Genomic DNA, 22,266 nt, shown 5'->3' on the forward strand with positions numbered 1-22,266 from the left:
CATGTGTTCCGTCCTGGGCCTTCCACAGTTCCCAAAGATACTGCAGAATTGAGATAATTGAAGCAAGAGTGCATCGAGCTTCCCCATTGGAGTGGCAGAGAGCTGCTTGGATTTTCCGTCAAGCAACTGGGACAGGGACCTCTGTAGTCCCTCTATGGGTAAGGGTAGCCTCACCCAAATATTAAAAGGGTTTGGGAGTGGTTCAACTTCTCAGACAGGAGTCCTGCTCCAATGCACTTCTAGTGGTGGACTGAGACTCCTGGAATTCCATCTCTATCAACTTCAAGGACAAACAAAAATTCCAGTGAAATCATTTTTCTGCCATTATTGTTTTTCCAACAGCATTGATCATTATGTAATACAATGGAGTTTTAACTGGTTATTTCTGCTAATTTTTTCAAATTGTAATGAAATTGGATTAGCAATAGATTAAAAATATAATGAACTCATCAAAATGAACACACATGAAATGAACGGAGTTAGCTATCGCAGCTGGTTAAACTGCAGCAATATTTCTGCACTCTCCAGGGTCCTTAAGCATGGCCAATCTGAGCCTCTCAATTAAGTAGAATGTGCTTCTACAGTGACATTGTGGGCTGGAAATTGCATCCTCTCCGGGTGTATACGATGTGCGCACACATCTGGCGAGGCCTCAAAAGCCGGTTCCCAGCGTGGAATGCGCGTACACTGAGAACCGGCTTTTGCGATCTGTCAAAATTTCTTTTGACAGATCCAAACGCATCCCCACATCCGCAAGGCAGAGATTGGGCTTTTTGCCGAATTCTTGCCCAGCGAATGTCCTTCAAACTCTTACACCTGGTAAAAGCAGGCGTACAGCCCACTTTTATCAGGTGTAAGAGTTCTAAAACATAGAAAAATTATATTTATTCACTCATTTTTAATCTTAAAAACCCTATCCATTAATGCAAGTGTATTTTAACCCTATTAAAACAAAATTATAAAAAACATTTTTTTTCTAAAACATTTAATTACATTCAATTTCAAATGAATTTTAAATATGTCAGATGTTTTTTAATTTATTGTGTTATGTTTCTTGATTTATGAAGTTATTCTCATTGATAGTAATGGAAGCTCGGACAAACGGAGTTCCCATTATCATCAATGAGAATCCTGCATAGTGATTCATGGTCCAGGCCCACGTGATCCAGGATACGTTTACTTTTCTTGGAAGATGTGTTCCCATACGCTGCGCAGCGAATGAAAGCCAATGTTCCTCCGGAACCACCAGGAGATTTTTTTTCGGGTCGGTGGCGTTTGTCTGAAGGAAGCCTCTGACTGCAATTTCCCCGATTGTGAATTCCAGATCAGACAGGCAGAGACTCTACGTGTGGAAACCTCAGAAGCTTAGATTAAAGACTCAAAGATGAAGATGGGCTTCCTTGTGAATCAGAAACCTGATTTGAGTAAAAAAAAAGCCTAGTTTTACTCACCAACATACACCTTTATCAGGTGAAAGTAGGGGATTGGGTTACTTTGCAGCGAGCTCAGTGCCGAGCGTGCCCGACGGTAGAACAAGATTTTCTTCGACTGTGTGCACACAGAAAAATCCAGAGCTCCTGCATCTCTGTGGGAGAAAGGTTACAATGTTCAGTTTGTTCGGTGCTTCTGCAACTGCATCAGGTAAGGTACTTGCACCTGTACTTTTCAGCCCAGATCCTGGATCACGTGGGCCTGGACCATGAATCACTATGCAGGATTCTCATTGATGATAATGGGAACTCCGTTTGTCCGAGCTTCCATTACTATCAATGAGAATAACCCCATAAATCAAGAAACATAACACAATAAATAAAAAAACATCTGACATATTTAAAATTCATTTGAAATTGAATGTAATTAAATGTTTTAGAAAAAAAATGTTTTTTATAATTTTGTTTTAATAGGGTTAAAATACTTACATTAATGGATAGGGTTTTTAAGATTAAAAATGAGTGATTAAATATAATTTTTCTATGTTTTAGAACTCTTAACCAATATTTTGGCATTATGTGGTAAAGTGTTAGATGTGCCAAACTCTCAATCACATCTGCCAGCATAATTCAAACTTTTACTGACAATATCAGTTCAGTGACTCATGTTAGAAAGGGCATGTGTATTCATTGGGATGCTTTAGCGAGGGCAGAATTGGCTTCTTCTGTGATGCTTTCCAAAGACAAATAGACTGCTCACTCACTGTCTTGGCCCGCACTCAAAGAATAGATGTTTTGGACTGGGTACAGACCCGTGGCAAATGAACGCCAGAAATGTTCAATCTTCAAAAATCAGAAGTGGTTGAGCCAGTGAGAGCATTCAGTCAGCTGTGAAGTTGTTCCACAAGCTGTCTTCTCATCATTGGTTGCTTCACAATTACACTGCACTAAATCACTTGATAGACTAACTTTGGTTCTGGTGGAAATGGTCACATTTCACTCGTCAGTAAACTTGCAACAAAACAATGCGACACTTACGTCAAGTTTGAAATTGCCATCAGCTGATCTTCATCCACAGTACACAAGTTGGCTCCACCAATAGCTTTCAATGAAACTGCATTTAGAATACCACCTAACTGGAGGTATCTTGTAATGATGGCTTCAACCTGCAGAAGGGATTTTAAAAATTGTTCATAATTCACTGTCACATTGAAGGAGCTATAAATTAAGATGCTCCTTTATTTAATGCTCATTTCCCCCCAAATTTATAACTACACAATACTTAAATAAAATTCCAATGATTGTACGGTTCTCCTTTTGGTAAACCTTTTAATTGCACCCCACATATTCTTTCTCTGAAATTTCCACTGCCCATTCCCAGCAATTACACACAGTACCCAACTTCCTGCAGCTGTTTCAAAAACAGCCTTTGGTTAACACTGACCCAAGAAGGTCCCCGTTTCCAAAAAACCACTTAGGGCTGGATTGTCAGGACCTTTGCACTCTGGGCTTTGCCTGGAGCTGCGTGAAATGGGGCGGTGAGATCTCCTGCGCCCTGTCGGGAGCTTCGGGTCGGGTTTTGCGGCAGCGCTTAGCAACACCGCCGGGAAGAGCCGCGGCAGGTGTGCAATTGCTCGTAATGCGACGCCGGTGCGAGTTTGACTCACACCCGACCCACATGCCCGAAGTGCGCCCTGTGATGACCGTTAGATAAACCAGAGCGGTCCAGCCATGCCGGCAGCGGTGAGGTAGGTAAATGCAGAAAAGGCAAGTACGAGTGTTTATTCTTTTATATTTTTTTTTTAGCGATTTGTGTTGTGGTGGTGTAGGCAATAGTTTTGGAATGTTTTTGAGATGTTGCGGGGAGGAGTGCCCCCTCCCAAGGATTCTCTCGGAGCGCTCAGCCTCACATTTTATTTGGCGAGGTTCCCATTTTTGCGCCGTATAAGTAGTACAATGCCTCTATTCCTGCTGCAACCCTGGCGCAGACCCCAGTTGGCAAAAATTTCTCCCCAGAACGCAGACTTTTCCCGGCTGGCCTCCGTTTTTGCCCCGAAAATGGCAAAACCAAAAATCCAGCCCTTAAGGTCTTAAACTTTTCAGAGAGCAGAGAGCATATACCAGATTTCACTCATGATCAAGTTGTCCTATGTCTGCAGATACTAATATTTTCACATGAATATTCTCCTAGTTTCAGTACCATTGGGATTTTCAGCTGTTGCATCATTAACGCGGAAAGTGTCTCAACTTGAGTGATATTCCAACTGCTGACTTCGGTCGCATTAAACACTGTGGATATGTTCCCCAGCAGTCGAATCTGGTTTTCTGGTAGCCCATTGGGATACATCTGTTTTGGGAAACCCAAATAATAAAATTCAGTCATTTTGTTAGCAGTACCAGTATTCAAAGCCAGCTTCAAATTCCATTTTGGATCTAGAATATTTAGCTACAGATTGATTTACAGATCTGTTCATTCACACTTGAACATACTGGCCGGAAGCTTTACCTTAGAGTCAGAGCGGCTGTGTGTGGGCTGCCATCCCGAAGATTTTTACAGCACGTTCTGCACTGCGCGTTTAACTCAATTATACCAACTGAAACTGTCATGCGGGTTTCCTGGCCAATTAAATGAAACAGCGCTGACTTGCTTTCAGCTCATATTTAAAGGAGCGTTGCACACATCCCATTTGGAGGAGGTATACATGTGGTTGGGAGAGGTGGCTATTGGTCTATATCGAAGAGATTTGTGTGGGTGAAAGCACAGCGACAGACGGGTGCACCGAGGTTCTCAGACGCCCCCCTGGAAGTCCTGGTCCAGGGAGGCAGAGCACACAGGGAGTTCCTATTCACTGTCTACACCAGGAAAAGAGCAGCCAGAGAAACAGGAGGGCATAGATGGAGATCGCCCAGGTAGTGAGCAGTACAGGTGTTCTCAGCCACTCCTAGATTCAACGGCGGAAGAGATTTAATGATCTAATGAAGTCAGGAAAGGTGAGTGGAATGCTACATTCAACTACATGCTGATGAGCATATCACCCTAAACCAATCACTTTGACTTTCCAAGCCTACTCCTGCACGTCACGCCTCACACCCAACCTTCCTTGCAGGTGCACCCATCTCTCACTGTCTATGCACCTACACATATCCTCATCTGACTATCCACCACTGACACTCCCCCTCACCTTAAAGCAGTCTAACAAAGTAACCCCACAGACAGCGGCCATTTAGCAATGTCACGCCAGTCCCTCTTAGTCACCCTCTACTTTACAGATGTAGCCCATACATCACATACACTCATTCCATCACTCTCACTCAAAGTTCACTTTGTTCCTTCCCTGCAGGAGAACAGGAGAGAGAAAGAGAGAGAGAGAGAGAAAATCAGAGGTGGCCTTCCAATATATATACAAATTTGATGGCTGCAGAGAAGGAGGCCCCCGAAATAAGTGGAGTGACAGAGCTGCTGGCGGTGGGAAACGGAGCGAGCGGGACCTCCCAGAAACCTGGTGAAAGAATTAAATATCCCACGTGGCACACAACAGTCACTCATGGCGGCTAATGTCAGCAGCCAGTGAAATATCATCATGTGCATAATGGTAACATTACACATTCTTATGATAAGAGAGCTAATTCGTGTCTTTACTCTCCCACAGGTCTATGAAGGGCACCCCATCTCACAATTCAGCCGGAGAAGGAAGACGATTCCTCAGTGGAGAGTTTCTCTCCAAAATGAGCACCTGCATATCGGGCGATGGTGACGATATGCTGTTCCAGGAACAAGGATGGCCACCTGCATGGAGCAGGTAATTCACAAGTGGAACAAGAATATACTTGCTGTGAATAACAGATGGCAGACTCTCATTGACTTCATCTCAAGGAGGGATACCAACATAGACTTGGGCCTTCATCGACCCACTGATGTGCAGCAAGGGGCTTTCCAGCTTCATGATAGCAGGGAAGAGCACGTGATCCATTAGAGGGATGATGGTGGGAGAGGACATAGAAGTGATGGTTCAGCTCATAGCACTCCCACTTCTCCCTCGTTGACCCCCCTTAAATCGGTTCCGAGGCAGAGCCTGCTCCTCCACAGTTGCAGGAGAAGCAGTCTTTGGCAGGGCCCTCACAGGCCCCAAAACTCAGAAGATATCCGCCAAAAGTGTTGAAGCAGTCACAGCAGGGAAGTGAGCAGCCTGCCTCTACCTCTGCTGAAGCCACAGAGATTGGACATCGTAAAAGTACTCGGAAAAGAAAAAAGACACAATCGTAGATGCACACGGGAGTTCTATTTATGACACACATTCATTTATTTCTTTGCACTATTTTCCCATCTTGCCCATTTTTGCCTGCTACCTGGGAAGTGACTTTGTCTCTTGGAGAGAATGGGGAGACATTACTTAACCTTGAACAATGGGTGTTTGGTTGGGAATAGTTTGGTCATTTTAGGACTGTTTTGTGGTGTTGCTCGGGGGAGCGGGGGTGGTGGAGGGAAGGTTGGTACAGCCTCTGGGGGCGAGATGTGTGCACTGGTGCAACTTAAGTACATCGGGCCATTATGAGGCCATCCCGGGCAGCAAGGTGCGCCGCTCCTGGTGCCATGTCCACCTCAAGTTCCTTCTCATCCTCCTCCTCATGTTCCATCTGCTCCTCCTCATTCGAAGAGGCTGTGCGCTCTTCGTCTTCTTCCTCCTGCAGCTCCAAGTTTCCTTGCTGCACTATGTTGTGCAGTGCGCAGCATTCAACGATGATTCTTGAAACCCTGGCTGGTGCATACTGGAGGGCACCTCCAGATCTGTCAAGGCATCTGAAACACATCTTCAACATTCCGATTGCTTGCTCTATGACACAACTGGTGGACATGTGACTTTCCTTACAGTACTCTTCAGCCTCATTGATTGACCTCCTCAAGGGTGTTTACAGCCACGTCAGCAGAGGATAGCCAGCGACTCAATGCCACCAGCCGTTAAGACTGTTTGGGGGTCCAAAGAGCTGAGGGAGCGTAGACTGGCGCAGGACAAGAGTCATGATAGCTGCTAGTGAATCTAGCACACACATGCATGATGATACTTTTATGGTTGCAGACGAGCTGCATGTTTAGGTAGTAGAGACTTTCTGGTTCACAAACACTCCTGGGTGATGTTGGGATGCCTTGATGGACACGTGTGCAGTCAATGGCGCCCTGCACCTATGGGATGCCAGCTCGAGCCGCAAAACCGAGCACCCGCACACTAAGACTGAATTCGTCAGTGGTTGACTTGTGAAACATGGCATCGGTCACCTGCGAGACCATGCAAATGTCTGCTGCAGATCCTGGAAGGAGCCTGAGGCAAAGACGTTGAGGGCTGTGGTGACTTTGACAACCATTTGTAAGCTACGAATTTCAGCGACGGCCTGGCACAATAGCCTGAGCGTCCTGAAGCACTGCTGTCCAGTCATGTCCAGGAAGCTCATCCTCTGCCTGTGTACCCTGTATTTGGGGTATCGCCTCCAGTGCGGTGCACCCGTGCTGATCCCCTCTCTCCTGTGGAGCATCAAGTCTGTGAGGAGAAATCTGCTGCTGGGGCTCATTTTGGTCCGAATCGTAGTTCCAAGGTGAGACTACAAAGGGGCATCCATGAAGGATTCAAATTCCTGGGACATTGGAACCGGTTCTGGGGGAGGTGGGACCAGTACAAACCGGATGGTCTGTACATGGGCAGGACCGGAACCAATGTCCTCGGGGGAGTGCTGGCTAGTGCTGTTGGGGAGGGGTTAAACTAACATGGCAGGGGGATGGGAGCCTATGCAGGGAAACAGAGGGAAGTAGAATGGGGGCAGAAGCAAAAGGTACAAAGAAGAAAAGTAAAAGTGGAGGGCAGAGAAACTCAAGGCAAAAAGTAAAAAGTGCCAATTACAGCAAAATTCTAAAGGGGTAAAGTGTGTTAAAAAGACAAGCCTGAAGACTCTGTGCCTCAATGCGAGGAGTATTCGTAATAAGGTGGACGAATTAACTGCGCAGGCAGCAATTAACGAATATGATATAACTGGCATCACAGAGACATGGCTCCAGGGTGACCAAGGCTGGGAACTCAACATCCAGGGGCATTCAACATTTAGGAAGGATAGACAGAAAGGAAAAGGAGGGGGGGTGGCATTGCTGGTTAAAGAGGAATTTAACACAATAGTTAGGAAGGACATTAGCTTGGATGATGTGGAATCGGTATGGATGGAGCTACGGAATACCAAAGGGGAGAAAACGCTAGTGGGAGTTGTGTACAGACCACTAAACAGTAGTAGCGAGGTTGGGGACGACATCAAACAAAAAGATTAGGGATGCGTGCAATAAAGGTACAGCAGTTATCATGGCCGACTTTAACCTACATATAGATTGGGCTAACCAAACTGGTAGCAATGCGCTGGAGGAAGATTTTTCCTGGTGTATATTAGGGATGATTTTCTCGACCAATAGATCAAGGAATCAACTAGCGGGCTGCCATTCTAGACTGGGTGATGTGTAAAGGGAAAGGACTAATTAGCAATCTTGTTGTGTGAGGCCCCTTGGAGAAGAGTGACCATAATATGGTAGAATTCTTTATTAAGATGGAGAGTGACACAGTTAATTCAGAGACTAGGGTCCTGACCTTAAGGAAAAGTAACTTCGATGGTATGAGACGTGAATTGGCTAGAATAGACTGGCGAGTGATATTTAAAGGGTTGATGGTGGATAGGCAATGGCAAACATTTAAAGATCACATGGATGAACTTCAAAAATTGTACATTCCTGTCTGGAGTAAAAATAAAACGGGGAAGGTGGCTCAACTGTGGCTAACAAGGGAATTTAAGGATAGTGTTAGATCCAAGGAAGAGGCATATAAATTGGCGAGGTAAAGCAGCAAACCTGAGGACTGGGAGACATTTAGAATTCAGCAGAGGAGGACAAAGGGTCTAATTAGGAGGGGGAAAATAGAGTATGAGAGGAAGCTTGCTGGGAACATAAAAACTGACTGAAAAAGCTTCTATAGATATGTGAAGAGAAAAAGATTAGTGAAGACAAACGTAGGTCCTTTGCAGTCAGATTCAGGTCAATTTATAATGGGGAACAAAGAAATGGCAGACCAGTTGAACAAATACTTTGGTTCTGCCTTCATGAAGGAAGACACAAATAAACGTCCGGAAATATTAGGGGACCGAGGGTCTAGTGAGAAGGAGGAACTGAAGGATATCCTTATTAGGCGTGAAATTGTGTTAGGGAAATTGATGGGATTGAAGGCCGATAAATCCCCAGGGCCTGATGATCTGCATCCCAGAGTACTTAAGAAAGTGGCCCTAGAAATAGTGGATGCATTGGTGATCATTTTCCAACAGTCTATCGACTCTGGATCAGTTACTATGGACTGGAGGGTAGCTAATGTAACCCCACTTTTTAAAAGAGGGAGAGAAAACAGGTAATTATAGACCGGTTAGCCTGACATCAGCAGTGGCGAAAATGTAGGAATCAATTATTAAAGATGAAATTGCAGCGCATTTGGAAAGCAGTGACAGGATCGGTCCAAGTCAGCATGGATTTATGAAAGGGAAATTATGCTTGACAAATCTTCTAGAATTTTTTGAGGATGTAACTAGTAGAGTGGACAAGGAGAACCAGTCGATGTGGTGTATTTGGACTTTCAAAAGGCTTTTGACAAGGTCCCAAACAAGAGATTGGTGTGCAAAATTAAAGCACATGGTATTGGTGGTAATGTACTGACGTGGATAGAGAACTAGTTGGCAGACAGGAAACAGAGAGTCGGGATAAACGGGTCCTTTTCAGAATGGCAGGCAGTGACTAGTGGGGTGCCGCAGGGCTCAGTGCTGGGACCCCAGCTATTTACAATCTACATTAATGATTTAGATGAAGGAATTGAGTGTAATATCTCCAAGTTTGCAGATGACACTAAGCTGGGTGGCGGTCTGAGCTGTGAGGAGGACGCTAAGAGGCTGCAGGGTGTCTTGGATAGATTAGATGAGTGGGCAAATGCATGGCAGATGCAGTATAATGTGGATAAATGTGAGGTTATCCACTTCGGTGGAAAAACACAAAGGCAGAATATTATCGGATTGGCGGCAGATTAGGAAAAGGGGAGGTGCAACGAGACCTGGGTATCATGGTACATCAGTCATTGAAAGCTGGCATGCAGATACAGCAGACGGTGAAGAAGGCAAATGGCATGTTAGCCTTCACAACTAGGGGATTTGAGTAGGGAGGTCTTAGTGCAGTTGTACAGGGCCTTAGTGAGGCCTCACCTGGAATGTTGTGTTCAGTTTTGGTCTCCTAATCTGAGGAAGGACATTCTTACTATTGAGGGAGTGCAGCGAAGGTTCACCAGACTGATTCCCGGGATGGCAGGACTGACATATGAGGAGAGACTGGATCGACTGGGCCTGTATTCACTGGAATTTAGAAGGATTAGAGAGGATCCCATAGAAACATATAAAATTCTGACGGGATTGGACAGGTTAGATGCTGGAAGAATGTTCCCGATGTTGGGAAGTCCAGAACCAGGGGACACAGTCTAAAGATAAGGGGTAAGCCATTTAGGACTGAGATGAGGAGAAACTTCTTCACTCAGAGTTATTAACCTGTGGAATTCCCTACTGCAGAGAGTTGTTGATGCCAGTTCATTGGCTATATTCAAGAGGGAGTTAGATATGGCCCTTACGTCTAAAGGGATCAAGGGGTATGGAGAGAAAACAGGAAAGGGTAACTGATGTGAATGATCTGCCATGATCTTATTGAAAGGTGATGTAGGCTCGAAGGGCTGAATGGCCTACTCCTGCACCTATTTTCTATGTTTCCATGTTTCTATGTTTAAGATCTGACAGATGCCAGGTAAAGTGGAGATGAGATCCTCCAATGTAGTGAGAGTGACTTGCAATGTGGTGAGGGTATCTTCTGAGGTTGCATAAATCATCTGCAAACTCCTGGAGGCAAAATATCGACCCAAAATGGTCTCAGCAATTGGGTGTAATCCAGTGATTGGTCCAGTGAGGTTACTTATGTTTTGAATCATAGTAAGAATACCAAGAGTACCTAACTGCCACAAAGGTGAGAAGATTTCGGGAAGAATCGAGGGGACACCCGAGAGAGACGAGGCGCACAGGGTGTGGACTACTCACAGTCATGACCTCTAGCCAGAGCATAACGGGGTCGTGCAAGTCTCAATTATACTCTGAAAACTGCTGTTCTAGTACTGTATTGCATTAAGTCTTGCTTGTGCTGAATAAAGTTAAAATACTGTCCTCGATATGGGTCAACTTCCAACATTTTGGAATCTGGATGCCTCTGGGATCCTTACACTGGTCACTTATCTCAGCTATTTGTGATGCCTTCCTTTGTTCAAAGTGGTTGTCACATTTCCCTACATTATAACATCATTGCAATTTAAAAGGTACTTCGTTTTCTGTGAATCGCTCTGGGATGTCCTGAGGTAGTGAAAGACACTATATAAATGCAAGTACAAAAGCAAAATACTGCAGATTCTGGAAATGTGAAATAAAAACAGAAAACATTGTAAATACTCAGCAAGTCAGGTAGGATTTGTGGAGAGACAGAATAAGAGCTAATGTTTCAGTTTGATGACTGTTCGACAAACCTGAGTCTGACGAAAGATCATCGACCTGAAACGATAACTCTGTTTCTCTACACAGATGCTGACCTGCTGAATATTTGCAGCATTTTCTGTTTTTAGATAAATACAAGTTCCACCGTTCTGTCTTTACATCAAGCTTACATACCTGTAATAGTCTCTTTTTCAGAACTTCCAGCTGACTAGGATCAAAGGCAAGAGATCCCAGTTGGAGGACATTGTTTTTCAGCACAAGTTCACTCAAACAGAGGTCTAACTGGGTTGCACCATAGATTGCAGGTGTCAGGTCATTAATGGCCTCTGCTGCTATATGTCCATCTGTACAGTCTGGAAACATAAACTTCCATTAATATTTCAGTTTGCTGGTAATCTTGCTCCCAAAATATCAAAAATGACCATATAAACAAGGCCATTCCTGGATTATTGAATTGCCAGTGAAAGGCAACACTGGGGAAATTACAGATCTGCAGTTGAAGAAGAATATTTTTGCATCTCTTTGCTATTTCTTGTGTACAGTGAAAATAACTACCTGTTACCTTGCGAAACAATGGGTGCTCAAGACAAAGCTGTATGGGGTGGGGGTCATGCAAACATACTGCACGTGCCCATTAAGGTCCTGTCGTTCCATTGATGCTCATGAACAATGTTCCCGCCAAGGTGCTCGCGTAGTGATCTGAAAGGTCCTGCTCAAACCACTCACTGGCTTTGACATTGTAAATACCGCACATACGCAGAACTTTCAAGGGACCACGCATTAAAAGAAATAGACCGCGCAGAACAAAGTGCAGCTTACAGGGAACATTGCTCATGAAATAAGGCTGTATCACATTCATCAAAGGACAACCCTGTTTTATCATTGATGAGTTATGCCCGACATACATAACGGTGTTTCTCTTGTAGCATTCTGGAACTCCCTTCCTAACAAGCACTGTGGGAGTACATTCACCACAGACTGCAGCTGTTCAAGAAGGTGGCTCACCACCACCTTCTCAGGGGCAATTCGAAAGAGCAATAAATGCTGGCCTTAGCGGTGACGCCCACATCCCAAGAATGAATATAGAAAAGTACTAATTACATACTTGCTGTATTGTTTGATCGTCCTCGTAAATTGAGCTGATTTATGAATAACAGCACTTCACTGGGGGGTCTCAATCTTTTTGCCTTTTTGATAAATCTTGGGAGAGCTTCATTAAGGACAAGCTGCATGGGATAAAATGTGAAAAGCTGAAGAATTTCAATGCAAAAATAGCTGATTTCACACAGTTCCTGATTTGTCTGCGGAAACATTTGCAAGAAAACATATTTCACTGATGAAAACATTTGCCGGAAAACATCAGTAATATACTGGAAAGAATGATGACTGCAGGACAAAGGGAAGGTTGCCATTTAATCCACAACCCTGTTGGAAAAAGACAACACCAACAGGTAAAAGGAGCTCGGCGTTGAATTTTGAATACGTCTCCAAGATTGTAATGAAAGCTAAAATGATTTGGAAACCAATACATTTTCAGATCTAATTCTGGGTCTCCAAATACAAGGTTCAGCAAAAGCACCACAGCCACATTACAGGTTAGTGACAAACTGCCCAGTAACATCATCCACATCAATGAAGTCACCTTGTATGTCATTGTGATTTCAAACTGGAACTCATTTTTATGCGGGTGCCAATGATTTGATCAAATAAAAAGTGAAAATATATGTTCATCACATGGAATTTGGATCATTTAGTGTTTCACAAGAAGAAGCTTTAACTGAAGAGTCTATTATAGTCTAACCAAGGAATTCGATGGGACTATTGCCTCACAAATTTAGCTATCAGAATCAATTTTGAACTGAGTAAAGCATACCCTGTTTACTTGACTCCATGTGTTAGTCAAAGCCAACGGAAGATTTCCGAGATCGCGTATTGTATCGGACGACCATGATGAAGGAACACTACAGACAAACAAGAAACTCTGAGTTAAAGAATACATTGCTATAAGTGCCAGCTTAGAACTTCAAACCATATGTACCCCTTGTTAAATATGTGGACTTGTACTTACTCTGTACAGCCACCAGAGAGCACATTCCCTGGAGTCCCAAGGGATTCCATAATCCCTTGGGAGCACAGGTATTTAAGAAGGCTTCACAGGTTGGAGGGGCACTCTGGAGGCCTGCAATAAAAGACTACAGTCACACTTTACTTTGAGCTCAGTGTTCAGTCTGACTCTTTCTCCATACCCTACAACCCCCTGTGTTTCAACAGTAAATAATCTGCAATGGAATTCCTCTAAATATTCATTCCCAAGCTTTTCTGAATTACGTTGAGCAATTTTAAAATTCTCAAGCTCAACACACAATGTCACCTTACTTTCATAATCATTCCCATGGAAATATACAGGGATTTTTCCAATTGGAATGTGGAGGAAAGAAAAACGTCAAAACGAAGAAGAACCCTTTTCACACACATGTATAACTTCTTCTGGCTGCAGGCTGCTAGAGCAGTCAGTCAAGTGCTAAGGAATATAGGAATTGCTAAACAAAAAAAAAAACAAGGTTCCTCTCGTTCACCTTCTACCATCCAGCGAGTCACAACATACAACGATATGAAGTTGGTGACTAATCATGGCGCTCAATCTCTATCAATTAGTCCACAACAAGTCCAGACATGGGGTGAGGAAAGCCCCATTGCTGGAAAGCTTTCAGAACCGTAGGTCCACAGTCACTTGGTCTTCCCAAGCAAGCATGCACCACCCCTGCTAGAAGATGGCAGGTTTCAGGCCCAAGTCTGCTGTTATTTCAGTTAACCTGCTTTTACTGGGTTATACATGGGGACTGTTGTAGAGACTGTATCTACATTCCCCTTAGAACGTTCACAGTATTACAAGAAGCAATGAAGTATGAAATTAACAGACTCTGGTGTCATCTATAAGGAAATAGGTGAACATTTCACACTCACCTGTATTTGCTGGTTCCACTCTGAAGTAAAGCTTCAATTTGTGTCTTCTGATCCTCTCTGTATGAGGTGCAATACTTTAATGCATCCAAAATGGAAATATCAGATTCATTGATAATGGATCCCTCGAGGTCGCAGACCAAAACACCCAGTGCGGTCACACTCTCCTTTGTCAGATTCCTGCCAGAAATTCCCTGAATTTTGGCAAAATGAGCAACATTAATTCAGTAGTCGAATATGTTTTTTTGCACTCAAATGAAACTCAGTTCATCTTTACCATTTGAAGACTACAACAGCTGCATGAAATAACAGTGCCATAAATGCATCCACATTATCAAGAAAATATGAGACATTTTCATCTGTCATGGACTTCATTTTAAACTCAGATTTCAACTTCAGCTAAATGGATCCCAAACTATTTTGCAACTTATAAATGAGGAAAGTGTTTGTTGTCCCCCAAAAATCTTTGGAAGTGTAGTCAGTGCTGTTTTGTAGGCGAACATGGGAGCCAATTTACACACAGCAAGGTGACACAAACAGGCAGAAAGGCCTCAGGTAAACCTTGTATGTGAAAGACAGCATCTCCCACAATACAGCACCAAGTGTCAGCATAGATATGTGTCCATGTACTGAAGTGGGACTTTAACCCACAAGTTTCAGACACATAGGTAAGAGTGTTACCGCTGAGTCAAACTGACACTAAGTGAACAAACAATTTTGTGGTTGGCAGGTTCAAGATGAAACCAGATGCAACACATACACTCTGCTAAGCAAAGACAATGAAGCATGCTTCAAAAATGTTTTATTACATGCTGGGACTCTCAAAGAAAGCGACTATTTCCAGTAGACTAGCAGTATGTTACAAAGCTTAGAAATGACATGATGTTCCATATCATGATAGTAATGCTCACTTTGTAAGCACAGCCTACTGCAATTATGGTCACTAAAGAGATTTTTCAACTGATGTCACAACATAACAACCTTTACTCATTCCTACATTTTCAAATTCTTATATTCAAACCAATGTCCCAATGATCAAAACACAAAGCAAGTGCTGGCCAATTTTGAAAGGAGGTAGCTATGCTAAAGAGTGAAGCAAGTTCTTCCACCCCCCCCAGGCCTGGGCACGGAGGACAACAGTCACATCCATACCATTGGAACTGGCATCCAGTAAATGAGTTATCAGTTTATTGTTACCATGCCAAACACTTAAGTTTGTATTGGCTCTTGAAGGACCAACTCACTTGTCATCCAAATGCAAAAGGTGGAATGGTGAGACGTGCCTTATAATCATACATTGTGTCATTGGCTAGGGGAGTGAAGCTCCTTTTCACAATCAGTGCTGACCAGAAGGTGGTTTAATTAATCCCTAGCTTCCACCTGCTGAGCAAGCTATCCTTACCAAACAGGTTCTGGCATCATTCAACATATTTCGTCTTCTTGCTGATCCTTTTCTTAAGATATTAAGATTTGATTTCCCAACTAATTTGAAGAATGTCTGGCAGTTGGGGGATCTCCTGAAGTCTGCAGAGCTACAAAGTGAAACAGAAGATACCTTCAGATTATATTAAGGAGGATGAACAGATTGATTGGTGACTACCCCAGTCTCAATTTCCTCCTTCCTCTACTCAAGGGACACACACAGACACATATAGATTCAGACATACACAAACACACATGCACACTCTTCCAAGACGGCCATCAGTGTGGGATCCGCAAGTCTTCCACCCCCTCGGACTGGACACAGAGGACAATTGTCACATCCACTGCTTTCACATCATCTAATTTTGTAACATTAATTTATGCATTATATCCACAATGAAAGAGCTAAATATTAGAATTTAAAAAGCTTGCATACGGAGTCAAATTCAATATACCAACATTCTATGCGGTTCTTCTGTTTTCCTCCTGGCTCATTCTATCGTTATTTTTTCAGTCGCTGTCCCAGAGGCAAATATCCTTAACATCAAACATCATTCACAAACAGTGGTAAAATAGAGGGAGTAGGTGACCTGCTCCTGGCTGCTGAGTGTAAATACAACTCGTTAATCCCACCACTAATTGTCAGCCCCTTCTGTAGGGGATGTGCACCTTCTCTTATAACTGTCTATTCTATCGTTTTTCACTCTTACTTTATTTTTCTCTCATTCACAATTTCAGTGGAAGTGAAAGACCTACAAAACTACCAGAACATGGGAGGAAATCACATGCTTTTGGGAAATGGTCTCAATCACAGTCTATTGTGCTCAGAGGGTCGAGTAAGGAGGAGGAACTGAGGGAAATCCTTATTAGTCGGGAAATTGTGTTGGGGAAATTGATGGGATTGAAGGCCGATAAATCCCCAGGACCTGATGGACTACATCCCAGAGTACTTAAGGAGGTGGCCTTGGAAATAGCGGATGCATTGACAGTCATTTTCCAACATTCCATTGACTCTGGATCAGTTCCTATGGAGTGGAGGGTAGCCAATGTAACCCCACTTTTTAAAAAAGGAGGGAGAGAGAAAACAGGGAATTATAGACCGGTCAGCCTGACATCGGTAGTGGGTAAAATGATGGAATCAATTATTAAAGATGTCATAGCAGCTCATTTGGAAAGAGGTGACATGATAGGTCCAAGTCAGCATGGATTTGTGAAAGGGAAATCATGTTTGACAAAATCTTCTGGAATTTTTTGAGGATGTTTCCAGTTGATGTGGTATATTTGAACTTTCAGAAGGCTTTCGACAAGGTCCCACACAAGAGATTAATGTGCAAAGTTAAAGCACATGGGATTGGGGGTAGTGTGCTGACATGGATTGAGAACTGGTTGTCAGACAGGAAGCAAAGAGTAGGAGTAAATGGGGACTTTTCAGAATGGCAGGCAGTGACTAGTGGGGTACCGCAAGGTTCTGTGCTGGGGCCCCAGCTGTTTACACTGTACATTAATTATTTAGACGAGGGGATTAAATGTAGTATCTCCAAATTTGCGGATGACACTAAGTTGGGTGGCAGTGTGAGCTGCGAGGAGGATGCTATGAGGCTGCAGAGCGACTTGGATAGGTTAGGTGAGTGGGCAAATGCATGGCAGATGAAGTATAATGTGGATAAATGAGAGGTTATCCACTTTGGTGGTAAAAACAGAGAGACAGACTATTATCTGAATGGTGACAGATTAGGAAAAGGGGAGGTGCAACGAGACCTGGGTGTCATGGTACATCAGTCATTGAAGGTTGGCATGCAGGTACAGCAGGCAGTTAAGAAAGCAAATGGCATGTTGGCCTTCATAGCGAGGGGATTTGAGTACAGGGGCAGGGAGGTGTTGCAACAGTTGTACAGGGCCTTGGTGAGGCCACACCTGGAGTATTGTGTATAGTTTTGGTCTCCTAGCCCGAGGAAGGACATTCTTGCTATTGAGGGAGTGCAGCGAAGGTTCACCAGACTGATTCGCGGGATGGCGGGACTGACCTATCAAGAAAGACTGGATCTCTACCACAGAAAGTTGTTGAGGCCAATTCACTAAATATATTCAAAAAGGAGTAAGATGAAGTCCTTACTACTAGGGGGATCAAGGGGTATGGCGAGAAAGCAGGAATGGGGTACTGAAGTTGCATGTTCAGCCATGAACTCATTGAATGGCGGTGCAGGCTAGAAGGGCCGAATGGCCTACTCCTGCACCTATTTTCTATGTTTCTATGTTTCAACTTTTCCAATAGGTCACAATGATGAGGAAATGAGCACATTTTGATCGACGTGCTAGTTATATCCCGAAGAAAGTTACAAGTTAAAGCGCTCAAGGGTCGTTACAGACTTCATTATCAAAGCTCTATTCAACAAAATAATTGAGGAAAATTGCGATGAAATATAACATACTTGAAGAACAGCAGAACATCCACAGGGAGGGTGTCTATGGCTAATCGAGTTCTATTAGAAGCTAGTCTAGCAGCCATACAGTCCAACTGAAAAGAGAGGCCAGAAATTCATGTTGAGAACAGAAACAAAAATAAACATTTGTTGATTTTCCTCAGTACACCCAGTTTTCTTTTGTTGCAAATGGCCTTCCCTGAGGTTGGTCAGCAGCAGAAACAGGAAGTTTTGTCAAATTGCAACAAGCAACATTTCACCTCCACACAATTGTAACTTATGACTTGACTCAGCTACATTTCAGACTTAAAATAAGTTTCACCCACATTTGGGTCCTTGGATTATTGGCATGTGTCTACTTGAATATCAAGTCAGGGAGCTATCGTACACTTTAACTCAAGTCAATCTTGCGGTTAGATAGTTGATTGGGGATTTTACATTGTCAAATGTCCAAACTGTCCCTTAGTCAGTTGGTCAAGGACGACCATGGCCGTTTCGTCACATTCTACCCCAGTCCTAATATTACAGGGTAGATTTAACAAATGTGTGCTCTTGACGCTGACCTTTAGTGTTCGGAGCTTATACCATGAATTAGAGCGTGGAGGTTATTGAATCCCCTAGTATTTTCCATTCATTAAAATTAATTTGCTAAATATATTGTTATTTTTACATTTAAACCAATCCAACAGCAGCAATGGAAAATGCACTTAATGGAAATGCACTCAAACTTTCCTCCAATGAGATGTTTGTCAATGACCTCACCTGACTTTCATCAAGCACGACCCCTTTACCCTTCATTGCTTCAACAAGCTGAACAAATGTAGTAAAATTCAGGGTCTTCACTGCACCACAACTGAAGCCTTGCAGGACAGTGGGTGAGAATCTGTAACAAATAATGATATTAATTCATTTATAATGAACTCCATTTTTGAGTAACTTTCAAACCGATTATCACAATCTCTACATCATTCATATTTGCAACACAATCATCCATTGAGTGACTGGATCTCGACTTAATTACTTTTTACATATTACTTGTCTGAACACCGAGATACTGAGCCCTAAGTTAATATGAGGACTTTCACACTTGCATTGCTGTATTTTAGGGAAGTTTTCAAGTGAAATGTACTCTCACTTGGGTTAAATCATTCGACTCTATTTAATCATTTCAGTTACCACCAGATGCAAGTTCTGCTGCAGCCTAATGTGGCATATTGTGTGCCTGAAATCTTGATTTTATAGTTTACAGCTGCTTTGAAGAGCTGATTCTCAGGATTATAAGGGGCATATTGACCAATTGTAGCTCCCAATGATGGGACCCAGAAATAGTCATTGTCATTGCACTGGATAAAATATTCAGCTGGCAAACATTACCCTGCGAAAGATAGTGGGAGCATTCCATTCACAACAGGTCTAATTACTGACTTGAACAAACTATAACCTTGGGGAAAATTCTGCTCTACAGATTATATATATCGAAGCTTAAAGAAAATTAAACTATACAGATGATGATATAGACAGACAGACAGGTGATGACGATCGGTCGAGAACCAGATAATTTGTCTAAGAATATTGCTTACTTCTTAAAATTGTTGCTGTTTTTGACCACATATTCAAAGAACACAGCAGACTGTGGGACAAAAACATTTAAATCATTAATATACACAATGGAGTTACAAACTGCTTTTACACTAACGCAAACTGACTGCGACAACATGCTCGATAGTGCTAGGTGAGGTCTGATTTTTAAACTTATCTTTGAATTAATGCACATTTGCCAACTGCAGCCGATTTTCTTTCCAGGCATTGCCTTCGACAGTCAAACTATAGAATCATTTACCTGACTGGGAACCCACTGTTTGTTGTTGACATCATTGAGGCTGAGGTTTGAAGTTAACAGCGCAGGTGGGACCTCTTTGGCTAGAACAGATGGAATGTTCTTTACTGTTGTTACAGGGTCATTTACATTCCGCAACACCTGAGTTAGAATGAAACAGAATATAATTTAAACCAGAACATACAACACCCTGTGAGCAGCACCTGGAGATGAAAACAGTCTTCAGACAAGTGCAATAACATTGAAGAAATAGAGGCAGAAGTAGGAAACAAATTAGATTTTAGATTAATTTTAATACCATTGATATATATCCCATGTCACTCACCTGCAGAACGCAGATCAGTTGATTAGGTTGTGGTGCTGTTGCAATATTCACAACAAATGTGGGGTTTGAAATTACACTGATGAAAATCCCTGGATCAATGCGCTGGAACACACCGCTTGGAATACCAGACACCAAGCTTCCCAGGCCCAGCAGATTCTGGCTGCTATCGACCTAGTTAAAAATCAGAAGACAAATCAAATGCTGTCAGAAGATGTCACAGGGTTAAATCAGCTTTCCACTTTTTGTGGCCTAACAGTGCGATTATAAACTTGTCCGGTTCCCCACATCATTGTGCAGACAAAATATGATGAGAAATAGCTTAAAATATTCTGCTGTCACTTCAGTTGGCTACATCTCTCCACAATTGGCTTAATGTTCAATGCCTCTCTGTTTACACAAGAACCTGGATGCATAAGGACAACTGTATAGTGCTGAGGATCATTGGAACTCATGTAGTTAAGGTAATGAAGGGCACAGGATAAAAGGATATTCTGGGTAATTCTGGACACCTATTTAAAATGGAATATTTAAAATTTGATAATTCAATTGGACTTGACAAAAAGATGAGTTTTGGACTGAGAATAAATCTGGTGTCAGCCATTTTCGCAGAGGCAATGTTTTATTAAAAAAACCTTACTAAGGTGCCAGTGATCTGAAAGCTGTCATCTCAGACCTCCATCTGGAGCACACAAATACAATTCTGCCCAAACAATTCTATGGAGCTATCTTTAATGACAACCGGGAGAACGTGGTTCTCTTTGTGTTTTTTGATAGTCTTCTGCCATCCACAAACATAAAACCCACTGCATCAGGCTGGATCTGCTTCTACAGCTCACTCTCTCAGGGTTTTTACACCAGATTTGTCTCCACTCCAGGAGCCCAATTTGGTTTACTAAGGCAGTATTCTTTACATGCCAGTGAATCATCTGTAATGGTCTTACAGGTGTATGCTGCACCACAACGCAACCTGGGAAAACAGTTATCGCATGTATAGCCACTAAACTAGTAAACTAACACACATCAAATGCCATCGTCTTTAGAGATGACGAGTTGTTCATCCGTTTCATTCAGCTATCACTATAATGTATTTCTGATTTATTCAGCTCTTACCTGGAAGCCATTTCTGAGTAACGTGATTACAATCGCATTGGCCTGGCCAACATTCCAGCCTCTGACATTACTCAGGCTTGGCAGGGCTTGCTCCAGAGTGTTCCCATCAATATCGCCCACTTGTGACAATGACAGTCCGACAGACGTTTGCCCCAAAGTATTCAAAGTGCTGACTGAAAAGTTGTCAATTTTGCTCACTATAGCTATCGACAGCTGGAAAAGAAACAGAACTAGCATTAATACTGGACGTCTTTCTGAGCATGTACTTCAAGTGAAACCACAATGTTTTGCAGCAAATCTTTCCTACTTACCTTCAGCTGTTCATCTGTTGGACCTTCAGCAGGTAATGTTTCATTGGCAGTTGTGTTAGGTGGTTTGTTCAGCCCACAGACTTGGTTTATCTTACTGATCACAGCCAAGACTTGCTGTGCACTCAAGGACTGAAGTAGATTAGTATCGGTAACAAAGCAAACCAGAGAGTCTGGCAGACTGTAAAAGAATGTCAGTCAGATTGTATTAATATATTTTTCTGAAACACAATGCTCTGCACCTTGTAGACACAGTAAGATAGGTTACAAATAAGATCTTTGAATAATTTCCTCGAGTGTTGCAGAATATTTTAGAGGCTCATCAGCCACTCCCATCTCAAACTGCATATTTTTCCACTGCCCACCTTACCCTCTATTTTCCCCCAAAAGACTTTATTTTGTTTCAAAGTTGCAATGACTTTTTCCATAAAAAGTGCTGAAATTGTGAAAAAGAAAATTCTCTTTCTCTCTCCCTCTTTCTGACTCATATTTACATCATTGAACGGTCAACAAAATAAGGCTCAGGCCTTGAAGTTGTACAGGGACTCTCCTCTCACCAACTGTGAGCTGTTTTTAAATAATAAATCTTATAAAAATACTTTACATTTATGTTTTTAACTCTCTTTCAACTTGCTTCAAATAATGTATTTATTTTGTTCAAACTCAGGCCACCTGCTCTGGCAACCTGTTCCGCATTCGCTTCGGGCCTTTGTCTTCCCGCCTTCGGACATCCTGCACACCCACCCCCGCTTCAGCCTTCAGCCTCTGACTGACCGTTTCCCATGTGCCCACTCTTCTACTTCCCCGCATCTCTGCTCAACAAATTCAGAATGCAGTTTCTTTGTATTTTGTTCAGATCCATAAAGATTATGAACAGAAT

General features: G+C 42.8%; 1 protein-coding gene across 1 annotated transcript in view; it reads right to left on the reverse strand.

The window, feature by feature from the left end:
• LOC139281630 (uncharacterized) overlaps positions 1 to 22,266 on the reverse strand; it is a 204,155-nt gene that overhangs the window by 143,351 nt on the left and 38,538 nt on the right. The window contains exons 33-47 of the mRNA XM_070901774.1: positions 21,390 to 21,567; positions 21,079 to 21,291; positions 19,969 to 20,139; positions 19,647 to 19,784; positions 19,387 to 19,436; positions 18,569 to 18,689; positions 17,816 to 17,901; positions 15,367 to 15,496; positions 13,968 to 14,158; positions 12,877 to 12,964; positions 12,109 to 12,229; positions 11,178 to 11,356; positions 3,631 to 3,777; positions 2,469 to 2,596; positions 1,452 to 1,585 (exon numbers count right to left, since the gene is read on the reverse strand). Coding sequence (XP_070757875.1) covers positions 1,452 to 1,585; positions 2,469 to 2,596; positions 3,631 to 3,777; positions 11,178 to 11,356; positions 12,109 to 12,229; positions 12,877 to 12,964; positions 13,968 to 14,158; positions 15,367 to 15,496; positions 17,816 to 17,901; positions 18,569 to 18,689; positions 19,387 to 19,436; positions 19,647 to 19,784; positions 19,969 to 20,139; positions 21,079 to 21,291; positions 21,390 to 21,567 — 2,075 coding nt within the window. The remainder of the gene's footprint in view (positions 1 to 1,451; positions 1,586 to 2,468; positions 2,597 to 3,630; positions 3,778 to 11,177; positions 11,357 to 12,108; positions 12,230 to 12,876; positions 12,965 to 13,967; positions 14,159 to 15,366; positions 15,497 to 17,815; positions 17,902 to 18,568; positions 18,690 to 19,386; positions 19,437 to 19,646; positions 19,785 to 19,968; positions 20,140 to 21,078; positions 21,292 to 21,389; positions 21,568 to 22,266) is intronic.

Source organism: Pristiophorus japonicus, chromosome 15 (assembly GCF_044704955.1).
Source record: "Pristiophorus japonicus isolate sPriJap1 chromosome 15, sPriJap1.hap1, whole genome shotgun sequence".
Taxonomy (NCBI): domain Eukaryota; kingdom Metazoa; phylum Chordata; class Chondrichthyes; family Pristiophoridae; genus Pristiophorus; species Pristiophorus japonicus.